The 17,128-nt window shown below is 41.7% G+C and overlaps 1 protein-coding gene across 1 annotated transcript; it reads right to left on the bottom strand.

Moving 5' to 3' along the window:
* Window positions 1-344: 344 nt before the first annotated feature.
* LOC131689013 (uncharacterized) lies at window positions 345-14,209 on the bottom strand. Its single transcript, XM_058973742.1, has 2 exons — window positions 13,822-14,209; window positions 345-2,689 (listed from the first exon to the last, which is right to left on the bottom strand). Exons 1-2 carry the CDS (start codon window positions 13,835-13,837, stop codon window positions 483-485), a joined length of 2,223 nt encoding a protein of 740 aa, XP_058829725.1. The 5' UTR covers window positions 13,838-14,209; the 3' UTR covers window positions 345-482.
* Between the last annotated feature and the right edge of the window lie 2,919 nt (window positions 14,210-17,128).

The following is a 17,128-nucleotide window of genomic DNA, read 5'->3' on the forward strand; positions in this document are numbered from 1 at the left end:
AAATTGAAATAAATTTGAAAGAAAAAAAAACTTACCTCGTCATGTTCCGGAACAGTCCAAGAAAAAACCTTCCAAGCGAGACTGTGTCGTTAGTCTTGAACGGAAGCCAGTAAAGCACGATGAGGATAATTTTTCATCATCAAGCATTGATGGAATTTCCGGCTTCGTTAGCGGACTACCAGTAGCGGACAGGTAAGTAACTTCTCTAGCTCCTGACAAGTTATATTAGTGGGGACCTTCCTCAAATTAATATTAAATCAGTTCAATTACCCGGCCAACAGATACGAACAGATGGAATTTCTTTCATCAGTTCTATCAAGAAAGACCATTCCGGGCACCGAAAATTCAATAAGAAGAGATATACTTGCTAAAACACGTTACTGAGCGTTACTGCTTCCGGTTGCACCACTGACCGCTTCCGGTCGCTCCACTTTCACTACACACCGGAGTAGTAAGTAGTAATTAGGATTATTATACATGCTCTAGATTATCACGACCCCTTCCTCGTTGTAGCAGTCGGCGTGAAAATCGTAGATGTTGAATGTCCGCAGGGGGCGTGTCCGAGTGGGTGTAGGATTCCTTACCGGTGCGGGCATTGCCGCTGCTGCCACCACCGCTTCCCCACCGATGTGACAGTAATCGTCGAACTTGTAGTTGATGTAGCGCCGGATCTGCGTTGCTCTCGGGACAACTTCCGATTCCTGGGTTCGCTTGAACGTTTCACCCACGATAAAAACACCGCCACTACCGTTGCTGGTGGAGGCGTCGGCGGCGACGGCGGCGGTAGTGGACATGCTAGTTCCATTAGTAGTAGTTGTTGTAATAGGATCGGTATAGTAAGAATAAGTATTGTTATTGAGATTACACGGGATATGGTCGTTACTGGATTGATTATAGGTTCTATAATAGCCGAGGCCGTTTTGATTCGTCGTCATCGTCGTCGTCGTTGCCGGCTCGGTATAACATCTGCCTACGTCGGTACGGTTGATTACATTTAAAGGAAGCACTAAATTATTGTTGTCCACGTCGAAGGATCGCGACGGTGATGGCGATGCGACGTACCGGACTCGCTGCAGGTGTTTATCGTAATAGTCTTGAATCTGGACCGTACTCTTCGGCAGGGGGTCCACGGTTGTATAAGGAGGACGAGGAGGCGTTCGAACGGGAGGTAACTCACCGAGATTGGACTTCCGGTTGATGTAGATGAACTCATCATTCGCGGAACCCTTCGTTTTAATACTATCCCTTCGTTTCACATCTCCGTCGAACATCCTGTCAAACTCGTCAAAGTCGGTGTTTGATTTCTTAAAAATATTCACACTTTCCACTGAGTCTTTTGAACTCGATTGTCCTCTGCCACGTTCCAGTGCCTCCAACTGTTTATCAAACTTGGCAACCAGTGCAAACTTCTTCGACAACAAATCGTTCGAACGCTGCTGACCCGTTTCGACCAGTGTCGTCGGTTTACACTTAACCGGCTCGTCGTCACTTTCCGATAGAAAGTCATTGAACCACTTCCGTTTGAGGTCAGAACTTTTAACCGACTCCTGCAGAACGGCTGCCAACGGTTTGAAATTCGCCGTAAAATCACTAGAACTAACAAACTGCTCTGCCGCCGGCTTCTTCGGCGGAAGCTTCTCCACTTTCACTGGTTTCGTAACACTTCGCGGCTTAACCTTCTCCTGTCTCAGTGCCATCACTCGAGTCGGCATCGGAACCGTCTTTCCAACCTCTTCACTCTCCGTACTTTCATTAGCATGGTAACGCACCTCAATCTTATCCGAACTGTTCTCAATCGAAAAATCACTCGCCAGTTTGAATCGTCCTCGCGCGATACTCTGTCGTTCCCGACCAAAACCATCCAAATCACTCTCCATACTGGAACTGTACTGCAGCCCGTACCGGGCGTAATCCCGGCTAACATTATACGACCCGACCTGCCGCTGATCTTCCCCTTCATCGCTATCACTATCCCTTGCCAGTATGTTATCCGCCGACCGAGCTCTCCTTCCGCTAGCGATCTCCCGAGCTGACGGAGGAGCAGGACTCGCTCGTCGTCGTCGCCGATCCAGGTTCTCCTGTGATCCCCGCTCGGCAATCCGGAACAGCTCGCTGCGGTTCCGCTCCAGCATTCGATCTCCGAGGTAAACTGTCGGCGGTTCCCGCTGTCGTTGCTGTTGTTGTTGTTCCATTTCCAGCAGTCGCTTTCTAAACTTCTTTCGCCGCGGAGGCGGTTCTATCACTGTTCTCTTACAGGGGGAAAACTTCTCGTGGACCATCACTTCCGAGTGGTAGCTGCTGCTGCTGCAGCTACCACTCACGGCGGAAATCTTTCTCGGTAAACTGAGTAGGATCCCCCGCTTGGCGGCGCTTCGATCGCACTTCAGTGCGTATAGGCCGTAGTTGCCCGGGTTGGCGGTGGAAGTTTTTGGCGCGGGGACCGTCGCTGAAATAGTTGAAATTTCCGATCGTTTTCGGGCGTGTCCCGGTTTGGTAGAAGTCGTCACCGTTGAAATTGTTGGCCGAGGAGGAACGTTGCTTCCGCCGCAGGTTGATGTGGTTGAAATTACCGTTCCGACGTGGCGACTGCGGGAAGCGAAACTGGTTAACTGGCTGAGATTGAGAATGGAGCCGCCGTTCCAGTGTTTGAGCTTTCGCAGCTTGGGCATCCTCAGAGGCGGAAGTAGACCTGTGGGGAGAAAGAGAATAATTGGTTAATGAAGGTTAAGCGCTGTTAGGGTTTGAAAAGAACACGCTAGAACACGTCTATTTTTATTTCATGCTAACTCGGAAAGGGCTAGGAAGCCTGGATATCAGTATTCGATATGGTCTTCTTTCGGAACAAAGATAATCCACTAATTATCATAAAGATTTTGAAAAAAATGACGCAGAAATCTTTAGCTGTGAAAGATATCTTTAAAGCCCAGCTAAGCTTAGAGTTCTGTCTAAAGCAAACAAATGACGTTGCTGGCGACAAATCTTTTTTGAAGGATTACCGTGTCTATATACCCGCTAACAAAGTTGAGATAGACGGTGCGGTCATCGATTCACGTTTGTCATGAGTGAATCTACTAAAGCACAGGGCTGACTGATTCAAGGACCCCCTTGCTCCATTCACCGAAGATTTTGAATGATAATCGCACTGAACGGGACCCGTATTGGGTGACCTTTGGTGGACGCAGCTTTGCATTTAATTACGTCGTCTTCGACAAGTACCGTCTTCTAGTAATGGAATTTGCGTTTTGACTTCGTCCCATCAGAATCGAACACTAACTTAGTGCCAGGACTAAGCTAGCGCTAGATTGATGCTAGCTTCAAACCCGGAGACACTGTTTGTGTTCGCGAGCAAACCTTTAGTCAAGAAAAAGAACACATTTTAAGCTGGGGAGAGCTAATGAAACTGAAACATTGGTTCGTCTTACCAACTCAATGAAATTTGCACCTTGCAATATTTCTCCCTAAGTATATTGCATGCCACTCACTACGACAAATCATTATGCTCTCTTGGCTCAAAGAGAGTGTAACTCTGATAATCCTCATGTTAGAACACCTTGCTCCTAAAAACTCTAGGCAGATGAGATTTACTGTAAAGGCTTAATTTTTTTCTCTTGAGAGAGCCAAATATGACAGGTCGAGGAAGCTCTGAAACGAAGTTCTCATCCCCTCGACGAACCATGCCTAACGAAATTGCTCGCAAGTGAAGAAATTCTTAAATCGGACCAACTTTGAAAATCAGCAAAAAACTTCGATGGTCAAACTCGGTACGGTGACAACACCGTCAATCTTGACGTCTCCTGGAGGGACATAGACGCGGTTACTCTATTGTGAAGAGTTAAGCGCAACCAACCATGTTTGTTTGCTTCAGGTTTGTTAGATCGACGAACATGTTGTTTGGTCCAGCCGTGATTGTCAAAGAAGAACTGTTCTTTGAGATTTACGGCTAGCAGCTATGAAATTTGGGTTCGGATGTTGAGGTTCCTCTCCGACGTTGCTCTATTCAAATTGCTGATACTGTTTATTTCTTTGCACGACCATAAGTTGCAGTCGTGACTCGGTGTAATTGAGAGAATAACTCTGCCCTCAATACTAATTGATGCACAGACCTTCAACTCGGGATTAGGGTTTGACGCACAATCTCTAAATGGGGTAAAACACTATTTTTGATCCTTTTGTCTACGGAATTCATGCCCCCGAGTCTACGATACAGAGCAGATTTAGAGCAGCGAGTATCTATCCGCTAAATCTGATAATCCTCATGTTAGAACACCTTGCTCCTAAAAACTCTAGGCAAATGAGATTTACTGTAAAGGCTTAATTTTTTTTCTCTTGAGAGACAGCCAAATATGACAGGTCGAGGAATCTCTGAAACGAAGCCGACACAAACTTCTTCTGGTCTTAGAAATTTTAAATCAAACATGAAGTGCTTTGCTCGTCCAAGAACACCAAAACTCTCATGCGTCATTTCAAGGAGAGATTGAACTTCTTGCACTATTGGAAGAGTCTCTGTTTCGCGCCCCTTAGTTAATTGATGGCTGGCTTTATTTTCCGGAATGATTTCCGATCAAAAATGTTGTGTGTCTGGAAGTTTATGAAAATTAAAAAGCGAATCGAAAATAACTAATCAGAAATAAGATCGAGATTGAATATTTGGATTGGCATAGGAAACCGAAAGTCGCTACTTCTAGTACTCGTTGTTTTCGTAAAATCGAACGAGGAAGGGGCTTTGACTTTATTGTTTTGTTTTGTATGTAATTAGTAACGACAGCAAGGCAGAGAAAAGACGAGGTCGTCAAACGGTGAGATAGCATAGGTCTCATAAGTTTCCTATTTCATGCTTCCACGCGAGTCTATGTCAGCATTTTATACAATGAGGTTAAGAAGACTGGATATCTGTATTTCGATATGGTCTTCTTTCGGATCAAAAATAACTCGCTAATGATTAAGATTTCGAGAAAAAAACTGATACAGAAATCTTCAGCCGTGACAGATATCTTTAAAGCCCAAGCTAAGCTTAGAGTTGTGATATTTTGTCTAAAGCAAACAAATGACGTTGCTGACGACAAGCTCTTTATGAAGCAAGGATTACCATGTTTACATACCCGCTCACAAAGTTGAAATCGACGGTGTGCTCATCGATTCACGTTTATCTTGCTTGGATCTACCAAAGCACGGAGTTGACTGTTTCAAGGACCCTTGCTCCATTCAGCGGGGATTTTGAGTGGTAATCGTACTGAACGGGACTCGTAGCAGAATGAGAGGGTGTGAACGGATTCAATCTAATGGACGACTCTAATTTGAATTGATGTAAATTCGACGAATTTGAATTGATGTAACTAATTTCAAGTTCCGTTTTTGCTAGCATGCCCGTGGATTAGGTTATCAATACCTTGTATTTCCCTTCGGTAGTCATTGTCATCTGTCGTATAAGCGTATTCTAACAAAAAAATTCGACAACACGCACGATTTTCAGTTCGACTTTCAATGATAATCGGTGTATATGGAAATGTCACACTTAGTCTGCACTTATTTTATAAGTTATCCTCAAAAAGTTTATAAAGAAAATCAAGATTTTAGTGCATTCGATGATAAGCTCAGAATTGTAATATCCTATCAAAAGCTGGCGTCTAATATTTTATAAAAGACTACCGCAGCTACATGCCCACCCACAAAGTTGAGATCGATGGTGTGATTATCGATTCGAGTTTGTCTATCGTAGATCCAGTGAAACACGGGGTTTACTGCTCCTACAGCGCGAAAATTTTGAATGGCGAATTTAAGGATGATAATTAGAAATGCCAAAACCCGTGCCTATTGTGGGAAGAATCTATGAGGTAAAGAGAGTGATAAAGTTTACAATAACGTTCGCAATTTTTTTCAATTTGAAGTTTTCGTGTAGTGCAACTCAAACACGTTCAATAGGTTCAGTTTTGCACCACTTAGCTTTTTTCATTGGCTATTTTTCAGTTCGGGTTTTCGAACAATAATTTAGTGAGTACCTCGAAATGGCTCACTGATTTTTACTTGTTTTATGACATTTTCCAATTAAATTATAATTTATAAGTTCTGGTCAACCGTACTCTACGGGTCTGACGATAACACGTTGTCATGACTATTTTTTCCATATAACGTGTTATCGGTTAAATACATATGTCGCAGAGCTAAAATAACGAAATCTGTCTAAATACTGCTGCAATAAATAGCGATTCGGTCAATTACCCAGAATGGATTAGTTTTTCCCGGCAGTACACACACAGCCGGTTGTTTGGGGTTCAAATTTCCTTTGTTTAGAAAACATAGAGTACTCTCGGTAGCCGTTTGCTCACAATTTTTAAAAAAAGACTCAAAAACTAAACAAGATTTGCTTCTTTTTCGAGTGACCGTATACTCGGAGACTAGGACCCCTATTCTTACAGTCACATCACCTAGTGACTAGAAGAAAATTTCCTTCAAGTTACTAAGCGATGTGACTGTGAGAATAGGGCCCTAGATAAACAACTAGCAAAATAAACTATGCTTTACAGGTATCATCGCTTGCTTGCAGCGAATCCGAGACCTTAACCCAGAACCGTCGATTTTGAGTACAGTTCACCAGAATCCGAAAAATATTCCCGAATTATGGCAGGAGAATTTTTTCTATGTTTCCCTCTAATTTTTGCAACGATTTGCTACCTACCTCATACTAGTGATGAGTTCGGCACAATATAATGGTCGTCTATTTTTAAATACTACCCAATCCGCCCTATTGTAACATTTATTAAAGATGCAAACTCAGCTTAAACTTACGGAAGCCATCGACATTCAATTTCATCATACACGTAATGCAGTACTAATAGCGCTTAAACCCCTTGACCAACAAGTGGACTTCAATTCTGACTTGGTGAGTCAGTTGTGGAATTCCCCGACGATACGTCGCGCTTAGTTTTCTGTATAGGAACGGATTCCGCATATAGCTGTCCTTGCAAAGTCTAAAGTTATTCTCGTCGAATATTGCTGGCTTTCGTTCGTTACATTTAATGACCTATGCTCTCGGCTCCGACAGCATAGGTCATTAAATTGACTTTACGCTTGTCCGGACATGCCGCAGACTCAGGTGATTCGCATTTAATGCCAAAAGATCCTGACTCCTGCGCTGCAGAAGACAAAAAGCTAAGTAACCGGGAAACTCTAAGCTTGTTCATTGACCCTACTCCACGCTTTTCTAAACTTTCTTACTTCAAATCCTTGCTCTCCCTTGAGTACTATGGCTCTTAATATTTGAAAAATACTTCACCTTCCAGTCCCTTGCTAATTATATGTCGTTACAATATAAAAAATTGTAACTACGTATGATCTTAGCTTCAGTTTTACTATTTTTCCTTAGTGTTCCATAGAAACCTCATCGATGTTTCCGTCGTAATAAACCTTTAACAAACCGGTGCCAATAACCGCTTTTTTGCGCGAGGTGAGCTTTTAAATTTACTGTCTTAAACTTCAGCAATTCCCATGTTTCAAATTTCTAACTTCGGCCGATGAATCAGCTTTCGAAGGATTGAGTAATCGCTCGACGGAGGGATGATGAGGGCAGTTACTGTTGGGAGAACCGCTGTAAGAATTTTAGAAAAGATTTTTAGAGTATCAGAAGTATCCCAAGGCTTTGAAGATCTTGGCCTCAACGTCAGAGAATTTGACAAATCCGATTTCTGACCGAGTGTCAAGTTTGAGATTGTTATGATTATAGCCTTTTTCGACAGTGCTACCTCCCAGCTTTATAGAAAATATCTTCCAAGTTGAGTAAAAAAGCTCCTTGGTAGAGGCCATCAAAGCCTGTATAACCAGAAGACAAGGATGTTACTGGATAAATGGAACAAGTGTAGCTCCTTTACGTATTTTTTGAAGCAGTCTTTGATTTGGTACAAATATGTCAGCAGGCGACGAGATGAACCATGTCAGTATAGACGCACCTAGGCAGTGAAAACCGGGAGAAATTTTCTCGAACGTCTGTCTGATGCAGGATAAGTTCTTATCCTGTTGACGAACGATACCAAACAAAATTGCTCGCATTAAAGTACCATAACTGGCTGAAGCGAAGAAATTCTTAAATCGGACCAGCTTTGAAAATAAGCAAAAGGTGATGCGGTGACAACACCGTCAATCTCAACGTCTCGTGGAGGGACATAAACGCGGTACTCTATCGTGAAGAGTTAAGCGCAACCAACCATGTTTGTTTGCTTCAGGTTTGTTAAATCGACGAACATGTTGTTTGGTCCAGCCGTGATTCTCAAAAGAAGAACTTTTCTTTGAGATTACGGCTAGCAGCGACGAAATTTGGACCCCCGATGTTGGGGTTCCTCTCCGTTGCGATGGTCCCTCTAACCGTCATTTTACAGGACTCCGTAGTCAGACTGTGTACCACTTTGAGAGCAATTCTGGAAATAGTTTGAACGTGTTTAAACGAAAATTTCAGATGAATTGGATGCAGTTCTTCTGCAATATCCACTGTTTTAAATATCTGCTAAGTTTGAATATCAGTGTGGTGGTGTAGGAATGCTGAAGCTTGGAATCAACGATTTTAGCAGTTATCATGATTTGGTCCCATTTCGTACCACTTCAAACGGGATGGGAGCTCACATCGTTCATCAGTATGAGTCTAATCAAGAATCTCGTACTTGACGAGTTATCGAAATTGTTTGGTTCTTGATAACAAACTTGAATAACCTCAACCAGAGACTTGCGGCTAACCGGTTGAGAATTTATTTTATTGTTTTTGCCAACAGCAAAAAAAAGTCGAACTCTCGAACCTTCGACGATGCGAAAGCTTTCTCACTATCGTAGACGCGCACGCGTATCTTTCCATGGACGACGAAAACGACTACTAGATTAGATACTCACGACAACCCGTTGTAATTGTAATTTATCAAGTCTTCAACGGTCAGACTCGATTCAGTGACCACACCGTCAATCTCGACGTCTCGTTGTGGAGCATATACGCGGTACTCTATCGTGTGAAAAGCTGATCGAAAGCAACCGCGTTTGGATCTGTTCTGACATAGTTCGAAGAGTAGTACTTTCGAGAATTTCCCGTGCCTGTCGATCATCGTCACTTTCAATCACGGTTCAGGACTGTTTCGTACTTTTCACCGCAAAAAAAAATTTTGATCAGACCATTAAGTGTCAGTTCAAGTCTTATAGCAGGTCTGATTCCACTGACTATCCAGCTCAGTCCAGTGTTTTCGGTAGCGATTCAACTACGTCTAGCTTATTCTTTGATTCTATGTGGTACGATGTGTGTGTGTGTGTAGCTTCTTTAAATCAATTCCAAAGGGAGTACTCAGATCTGTGGAGCTTATCAGAAATTTTTTTTTGACCTCTGTAGAAATACTTCTCCGGCTTCATGCTAACTAGCATGAATAAAATAGCAATTCTTTTGTTTTTTTTAACATCGCATAAGCGACATTCGGATTGTTTCCTATTCACTGTATGCCGAAATAATAAATTTAGGTCTAAGTCATGCCTATACACATTTTGCTGTTAAATATTAATCTATAAAAGAACGAACACCGATTAAGTATCCCACCTCGATCGTAATAGGGCACGTAGGGATCTGATCGGAGTTTGTGATCAGCGTTGTGTTTGATTATCTGTGATTTGAATCCAAAATCAAGTAAGAAGGAGTATGTTTCGTTATCTGGATTCTCACAACATGAAACCGTTGGAAATTCATGGGAAAAGGTTTCTTCAACTAATGGATTTCAATTCTCCCTTATTTCGATGACTCCTTTAAGGAACTCCAGATTGGTGCGCGGTGCAAATCGACGAACCTTAATTTCATCATCATCACATGGGAATATTGGCTCAAAAGTATTCGATGTTGTGTTACATGAACTTCTTCACTACGACGCTTCCAGCTTCGGTTAAACTTCTATGCACGTTGGCAGTACCACATTACGCCCAAGATGTAGTCACTTCCGTAAGAATTATCGCCGTTATCACCTAAAGAAACTTTTCCATCAATGGCAAATTTGGTCTAATGCGAATTTGTTTAAAATCAATCGCAATGGTTATTCTCGTAGTAGAGGCACGGATTCACTGCTGTGGTTTTCTGATTTCGCTGCTCAGCCGAAGGAACGATACTGTACTGTTTGTGCAGTGGATAAGCAACAAAGCAGTAGGAATAAATTGGTTTATTAATAGCTATAAAAGAATATTTTTTTGCTTCTGCTCTGGGCGAGAGTAGAAGTTAGACTTAAGCATAAAATAGCTTACCAATAAAAGTATAGTTTTAACATTTTATGTTGCTCTGGTATTTTTTTTTTTATAATAAGATTCCAGTAACAGTATTTTATCGGTACTGAGGTATACAGTACAGGGTCGGTTCTCACCAGAAAGGGTCGGTATTATCCCCCCCCCCCCCAATTTAAAAAATCGAGAAGACAACTCGATGTTTCCCCGGTGTCAGGAGGAGTTCCGTAATAACAAAAAGTGGCCGGTGCCCAACCCAAGCCCACCCAATCCTGCGCTAAGTTGAATCTCTGGTTAAAATGTTGAGCCACTTGAGATTATTGGTGCTCCTGGAAGCGCTAGAAACTCCGCGTTTAATCTAGAACTACCAAGATCAGAGGCGGTTTTTATGGGCTTGGTATTAGCGTTTCCTCGAGCCACCCAAGGAAAAATAACTAAAAACTAAAAACGAATTGTTTGTAAACAGTATTTTGAATGAAAAATAGCAGTTTAAAAGAATTTTAATGGCAGTGCAGAAATGTAGCCATATATTTTGCCAACATCGGCTTTTAAATAGCATTTTAAACTAGTCGGTGATAACGCCGTCGATCTCTACATTGTAAGCGGGGATGTAGATATGGTGGCTCTTTATAAAGTACTTGTCGTCAGTAATATAATTTGCTTGCTTTAGATAGAATATCACAATGCTGAGCTTATTTCGTAATATCCGCGACGACAATAATCCACCAACCATGTCACAGCTCCTAAAAAATGTCTCCTTAGTATACTGGTGTTGATCTGAAGTCTACTGAATATATGCTCCATCCGTTGCCTCCATAACCTAGCGTTAAATGATTTCACAGTAGAGTAAACAGTCTTTTGGAAATCGGATTTTTCGGTGTTCTTTTCAAGTTTCCGTGCATAGGAAATTTTTTTTTTTGTAAAGAAACAACAATCTATTCGATTTTTTCTATAATGAACGCGGGTTGAATTCCTCAATCAACCGTCTTCTCAGCTAATCGATCTGCCTGTACTGTTCCCCGGAAAAATGGTCCGTTCGTCGGCTTCAAACACCTGGCGTTAACTGATTTTACAAAGTTTTACGAGAAAATGTTCCGTCTGTCTGCTGATATTACAGACAAATCTGCAGTGAACCTTTATTTGAAATTCCTGTCCTGTTGCTGCTCCATATTGATGGCTCTGTTCGGAATACGGTAGGACATTTTGGTTTTCTGTGTCCCTTTACTAAAGATCGTCTTTAAATTAGTTTCCCCAGTTTATTTATGAATATCATACATAATTCCAAATTAAATGGAGATTAAAATCTCTCGGACTGATATGTTCATTCTATTTAATTTTTCATGGGTGTATTTCGCCCTTTATGTTTATTGAGTGAAAAAATAATAAATCTGGGGGTCTGTAAGGGGCGTCATTCTTATTTGTTTTTAACCAAAACTGCCTTGTCAAACCATCGAAATCTGTCGAGTGATAATCTAGCAAGCCGCAGAGTAACGACGCTGTTACTGGTCCTGCTAATTCTCGAATGAACTTTGTCCTATCGAAGGGAAAGTTCTGTTCATCCAGTTTGTGTCAGTGGAATGTTATTCTGTTGTATCGTTATATTAGTCAGAATAAGCGTGCCATTTCATTGTACATACTAAATTATTATTAGGAAGTCAAATTGTAAATACTAAAGGTGAGTAAAACTGAGACGCCAAGAGAACAACAGTCCGCCCGTGCTTCAGAAACACCTACAGAAGCATGCTGTCAGAGGCTTCAGTGAAGGAAATATGAGTATCCATATCCATATCAACCGAACGCACACACAAGCAGAAAAAAAAATTATTTTATCTCAACGAAACTCACAAGCAACACACACACGTCGTACTGTGCAGTGTTGAACTCAATCCAAACCCACATTACAAACCATCGAGTGTAGACGACCCGAACCTATCACATTTTCATACTCGTTCGTGTACACCAGGTTACCACAATTCTTCAAAGAAAACCTGGCAGTGCAACTAAAAATGTCTGGTACAATCTGTCCCTTGGAAGCAGCCTCAAAAACATAAAAATTTAATATGCAATTTTGTCTTCACAGAACATGCAATGTATACTATCGTTTTAGTTACATGATGATTTTTAAGTAACAACTTCTATAATTTAATAAATTGACAGAATAATTTTTTGTCTGGAAACTACCAAAAATTCTGTCTGTGCCAGATAAATCCAGCAGACCAGATACCTGCAAAGTCCAGGTCAAATCCCACAGCAGGGTGAAGTGCACACGACAAACCTTGGACACAGCAAGGAAACGGGTGCAAGCCCCACACAGTCCAACTGTGTCAATGCCGTCACTGTTGAAACCCCACAGTAGACGCTATGGATTTTCGGCGTAGGCGGTATCAACTCGCACACAGTTAAACGATGTAAAACCGACTCGAAACTCAGCATGTACACGAACGATTGTACCGTCCGCACGATATAGTCATGATGTTGCTCGTTTGGTAATTGAGCGACGAATAATTGAAAGGTACACGCGGAACCTATATCTGTAAACAATCCGTATTTGATTGAGTCACTTAGATGCTTAGAGTGTGTTGCCGAAAATCCATAGCGTCTATCGCTTACTGTACCGTTCAAACAATACTGTCAACATGTCGCTCCTTTGGCATGTGAGCGACGATCCTTTCACAGTAGAATTTAAGAAGGCGATTTCAGCTATCAAAAAGTTCGGTCCCTTCTGACGGGTAATTTCATCCAAAGGAAGCACCAAAATCTTGACTACACTTCGTTATAGCAGGTTTTTGTTTAAGCTAAAACCATCGTCGGATGCTAATAGATGCAAAATGCCATTCTCGGATTCGGAATCAGGAAAACGAAAAAGTGCAGTTCATCAGATTACCATCATAGTTTTTTTGCCCCTCCGGCGTAGATCAATGCGAAGGACCAACTTTTAATTGAAATTGTTGAATCGATTTCACGCGCGCATTGCTGCCTCCACCGGGAGATATTTCCGGTCTTAATAAAAGTGTCAAAACGATGATCCCGGAATCTGGAGCAAGTTTCCCAACACGCTATTCCCTTTCGGAAACTTTACCGAAAAACTGATTCGTACCGAAACAGATTAAAGAAACTTTTAAGGAACTCAGTTGAAGTGCAGAAAAAAAACTTGCATTCGAAACGAGCGCCTACTGCGTTTTTCACCGTTTTCGCCAACCAATATGTCTAGCGAAATTATTCGAATGGTTCTATGTGTACAAATGAGAGCCTCTTTTCGTTGGCTTCTTCTTCCGTTAATGATTATATTTGATTCGTTTTAATGACTGATCATATTCTTGAAAATTTATGGTGCATTTAAATTCGAAAAAGTTAGAAAACAAAGAGAGATTCTCTTTTGAAACATGTTTTTGCCATCGATTTACGAATTGCACAAAGGCAACAAGCCAATGAAAATTCCTGACAACATTCAAGAACAAAAAAAACTGCACAACCGCTGACACGTGACTACTTCGTCCTCCTTCCACCAACCGACACAAGAGAACAGGACTATTTCCGGTTAATCAAATTACCGCCCAGGTGAAAATGCACACTGCGCACCAGCACGGAACTGGAACTGCTTACTTTTAATGAAATCCATTGCTTTCTCGCATCCACCACCACCTCCACAGCAGAACCGACATCATCTGTCGCAACACCAGCAGCAGGACCAGGAACAGCAGCCAGGATGATGACGGACGAAGCAATTAATCCACATCCAAAAACCACCACCACCACAACCACCGTCCGCACCGCCACGGGGAGACTGACTCCTCGGGTGGAGTTTAGTGAGTGAGTGAGTGAGTGAGTCAGTCAGTCAGGAATTGAACCGAATCACACTCCGTCACACACACACCGAATGGGGAAAAAACACCGGAGAACGCGCTCGCTCTGCCACTACAACACAATGTGATGTTACTCGTCGTCGGTTTTTGCACTCTAGACCACCGCTGCTGATGCACTGGGAACTGGGTTTCGGTTGGTGGCCGCTTGCAGGCGTACACGATACTAATCACATTAAGATATTACATTACGTAGCAGCCACCCTGCCCTGGACAACGGTAGGGCCTCGTTTATTCGGCGTTTGCTTGTTCGAGAATAGAACAAAGCATGGCACTCTTTGACCTCGCTTTTTTGACAGTTTATAGAGCTTGTTTACATGATCTTAGAAAATTTTCGATTTCACCACTGTAAGTACGGGAAACTGGATTCAAACCGCTTTTAAATTTTTACACCTTATAAACAAGCCCATAGAGCTGTCATTTCAATGTTTTATGCATTTTGCACGAATGTTGAAAAAACTTTCTACACACTTAATTTTGTTTTACCGATTCCCTGGTTTTTTCGTATCTTTTACCGAGTTTTACACAGCCGAGCACTCAGCTAACAAAGCTTTTACCTAGATCTTAGTAGAAGTGACGTTTGTTTTGCTGAAAATTAAAATAAAGCCACTTTGCTGAGCTATCAGCTATCAGAAAAATTTACTGACTGTTCAGCTGCGCGGAAATTACCGAACTTAGTTGAGTCTGTACAATTGCATGAATTCTACTCAATTTTAGAATATCGTTAAATGACATACAGTTAGATTAACTGCTTTGAAAGTAGTTTACATTTAATCCCGTCAAAATGACATCTCATCGATAGGTTGTTTTGTTCTCTTCCTAGGGTTAGTTGTACTCAAATTTATGTTAAAATTGCCAAATTTTGGGGATTCATCACACATCTCAAAAATACTTTGTTGAACGAAAGAAAAGCTCACTTTAAAGTTTGAAGAACATGCGGATTAACTGGATGGTACTGTACAGCCAACGCCACAGCGAGTTTTACTAATGAAGAAAATTACTGCACTGTTTATGTCAACCACTACCAGTTCCCTTGGATTACCGCCAGTGGCGTCGAATATAGCTCTGAACGTGCAGGGGTCGAGAGGTCAGACTGGAAGTGGTAGAACCCGGAAATTGTCGTCGCCACTATATCTCTTAGTGTGTTGGTCACTAGACAATTCGACAATTCAATCGCCCCTTTATTTCTTATCGTCGGTTGACTCTCAACTCGCCTATTTATCTTAAGGTTGTATAGGTACCCCCATTCTATAGCTAACGATACACTGTATTGACTATAAATGTAAGTAGAGTGCATTTTGAAAATCCGGAAACGAAAACTGATTGTATTCAAAATAAAAAATGGTTTCGAACTTACTCGTAGTCCAAAAGAACTGCTTCGAGATTTTGTTTTTGCGTTTAGGCACTCCCGGTAGTATACATAGCTTATACATTTTCGAGCTGATCGCTTTATTGGTTATGGAAAGCTGGGTTTTGAAGCCACAGCTGCACATTCCTTGCCAGATCAACAATTTCCGAGCGAATTCATTGGTAAACTTGAAGTCGTTGGGGACATCGCCCCGTTCGGTGGCCAGATATATTTTCTGTTCGGAAACCGGCCTGACATCCATTTTGACAAAGGTTTAAAATCTCCATCAGAAGACATTGGTCTGCAGGATCAATTTTCGATTCTCATCTTACTATCGAAACACGTGTATTTTACAAACAAACCGCTGATGAAGCATTCCAAATCTGACCGCTGCATAGTGGTTTTTTTTCGTCAAAAACTAGCATAAGCATAAGCATAAGCATAAGAGATCGCCCGTAGTTGCTACTCCGTTATTGACCAGAACCAAATTAGGTTGCAAAATGTTCATTGGAACAACATGCTTGGGAATAACATGATGAGCCACATTGTATAATCTATTCTGATCCCTGCATGCTGATCAATACCGACGCCGGCCACGTCCGAATGCAGATCTTCTGGGAAAGGAAGGAATGTTAGTCCGATACATGTTGCTACTAGAGACCGAGGAATCCTCTGCATCTCCACATGTATCACGGGAATGGGAGAGTTGTTAGTAAGTGTGCCAGTGGCGTTATCATGTAATAATTGCTCTGGGCAGCCGGCTGCCGGGAATGTGGGAAATTTATCATTTGTTGTATTAATACGATTAGCAAAATAAGCATCTTGAACTCCGGAAAGCCGGCTATAAGGAGCACTGCTTATATTTCTTAATAATATTCAATCACGCGACGAATTTTTTGTGGTTTCTATCGTGTCGGTGCTGATTTTACCCGGTGATCGTTTGAATAAAATGAGGAATCTTATACAGAAGGTTCATCACACTCTTCCATAGGTGTCGCGAAGTTGGTGTTCTAGGATTCGCTCCATGCAAGCGATGCGACCTGTACATAGTTCATTAGGTAGTAGTTTAGTAAGTTTTCGAGAACACGATCGCTCGAAAAAGAAGATCTTGTTTAGTCTTTGGTTCTTTTTAAACACTGGGTAGCCGGCTACCGAGAGTATCCTATGTTTTCTAAACAAAAGCAATTTTAACTCCACACAGCCGATCGTGGGAGTATTGCCTAGAAAAGCTAATCTTATCTGCATAATAGGCCGGATCACTATTTATTGCCACATTATTTAGACTAATTTCGCCATAACTTCTCCACAATATATTTTTTGGGTTGCAAACTACCGAGTGATAACACGTTATACACACAAAGAGTTATGATAGCTCGAGATGTTATAAATCAACGAAAGTATTTCCAATTTCGAATATCGGATTGTTTGCGAAATACACGTATACGAACGATTATATCGAACATTAAAGGGAAATACAGAGGCTCGTTAACCTGATGCACGGGCTTGCCACCAATAACGGAACTTGAAATTAGATTCATTAAAACAGACGCGGCGAATTTTCAGTACGTATTGACCCGCGATCATCGATACTAGTCAAGTTAAAGTCTTATTGGAGCTGATTTCCCAACAACTATTCGTTTGGACGGTATTGTTTTCTCCGCTAGATCTGTTCGCACCCTCTCATTCTGCTACTATTGGCAGA

The sequence above is a fragment of the Topomyia yanbarensis genome, chromosome 1, assembly GCF_030247195.1.
Source record: "Topomyia yanbarensis strain Yona2022 chromosome 1, ASM3024719v1, whole genome shotgun sequence".
Lineage (NCBI taxonomy): Eukaryota > Metazoa > Arthropoda > Insecta > Diptera > Culicidae > Topomyia > Topomyia yanbarensis.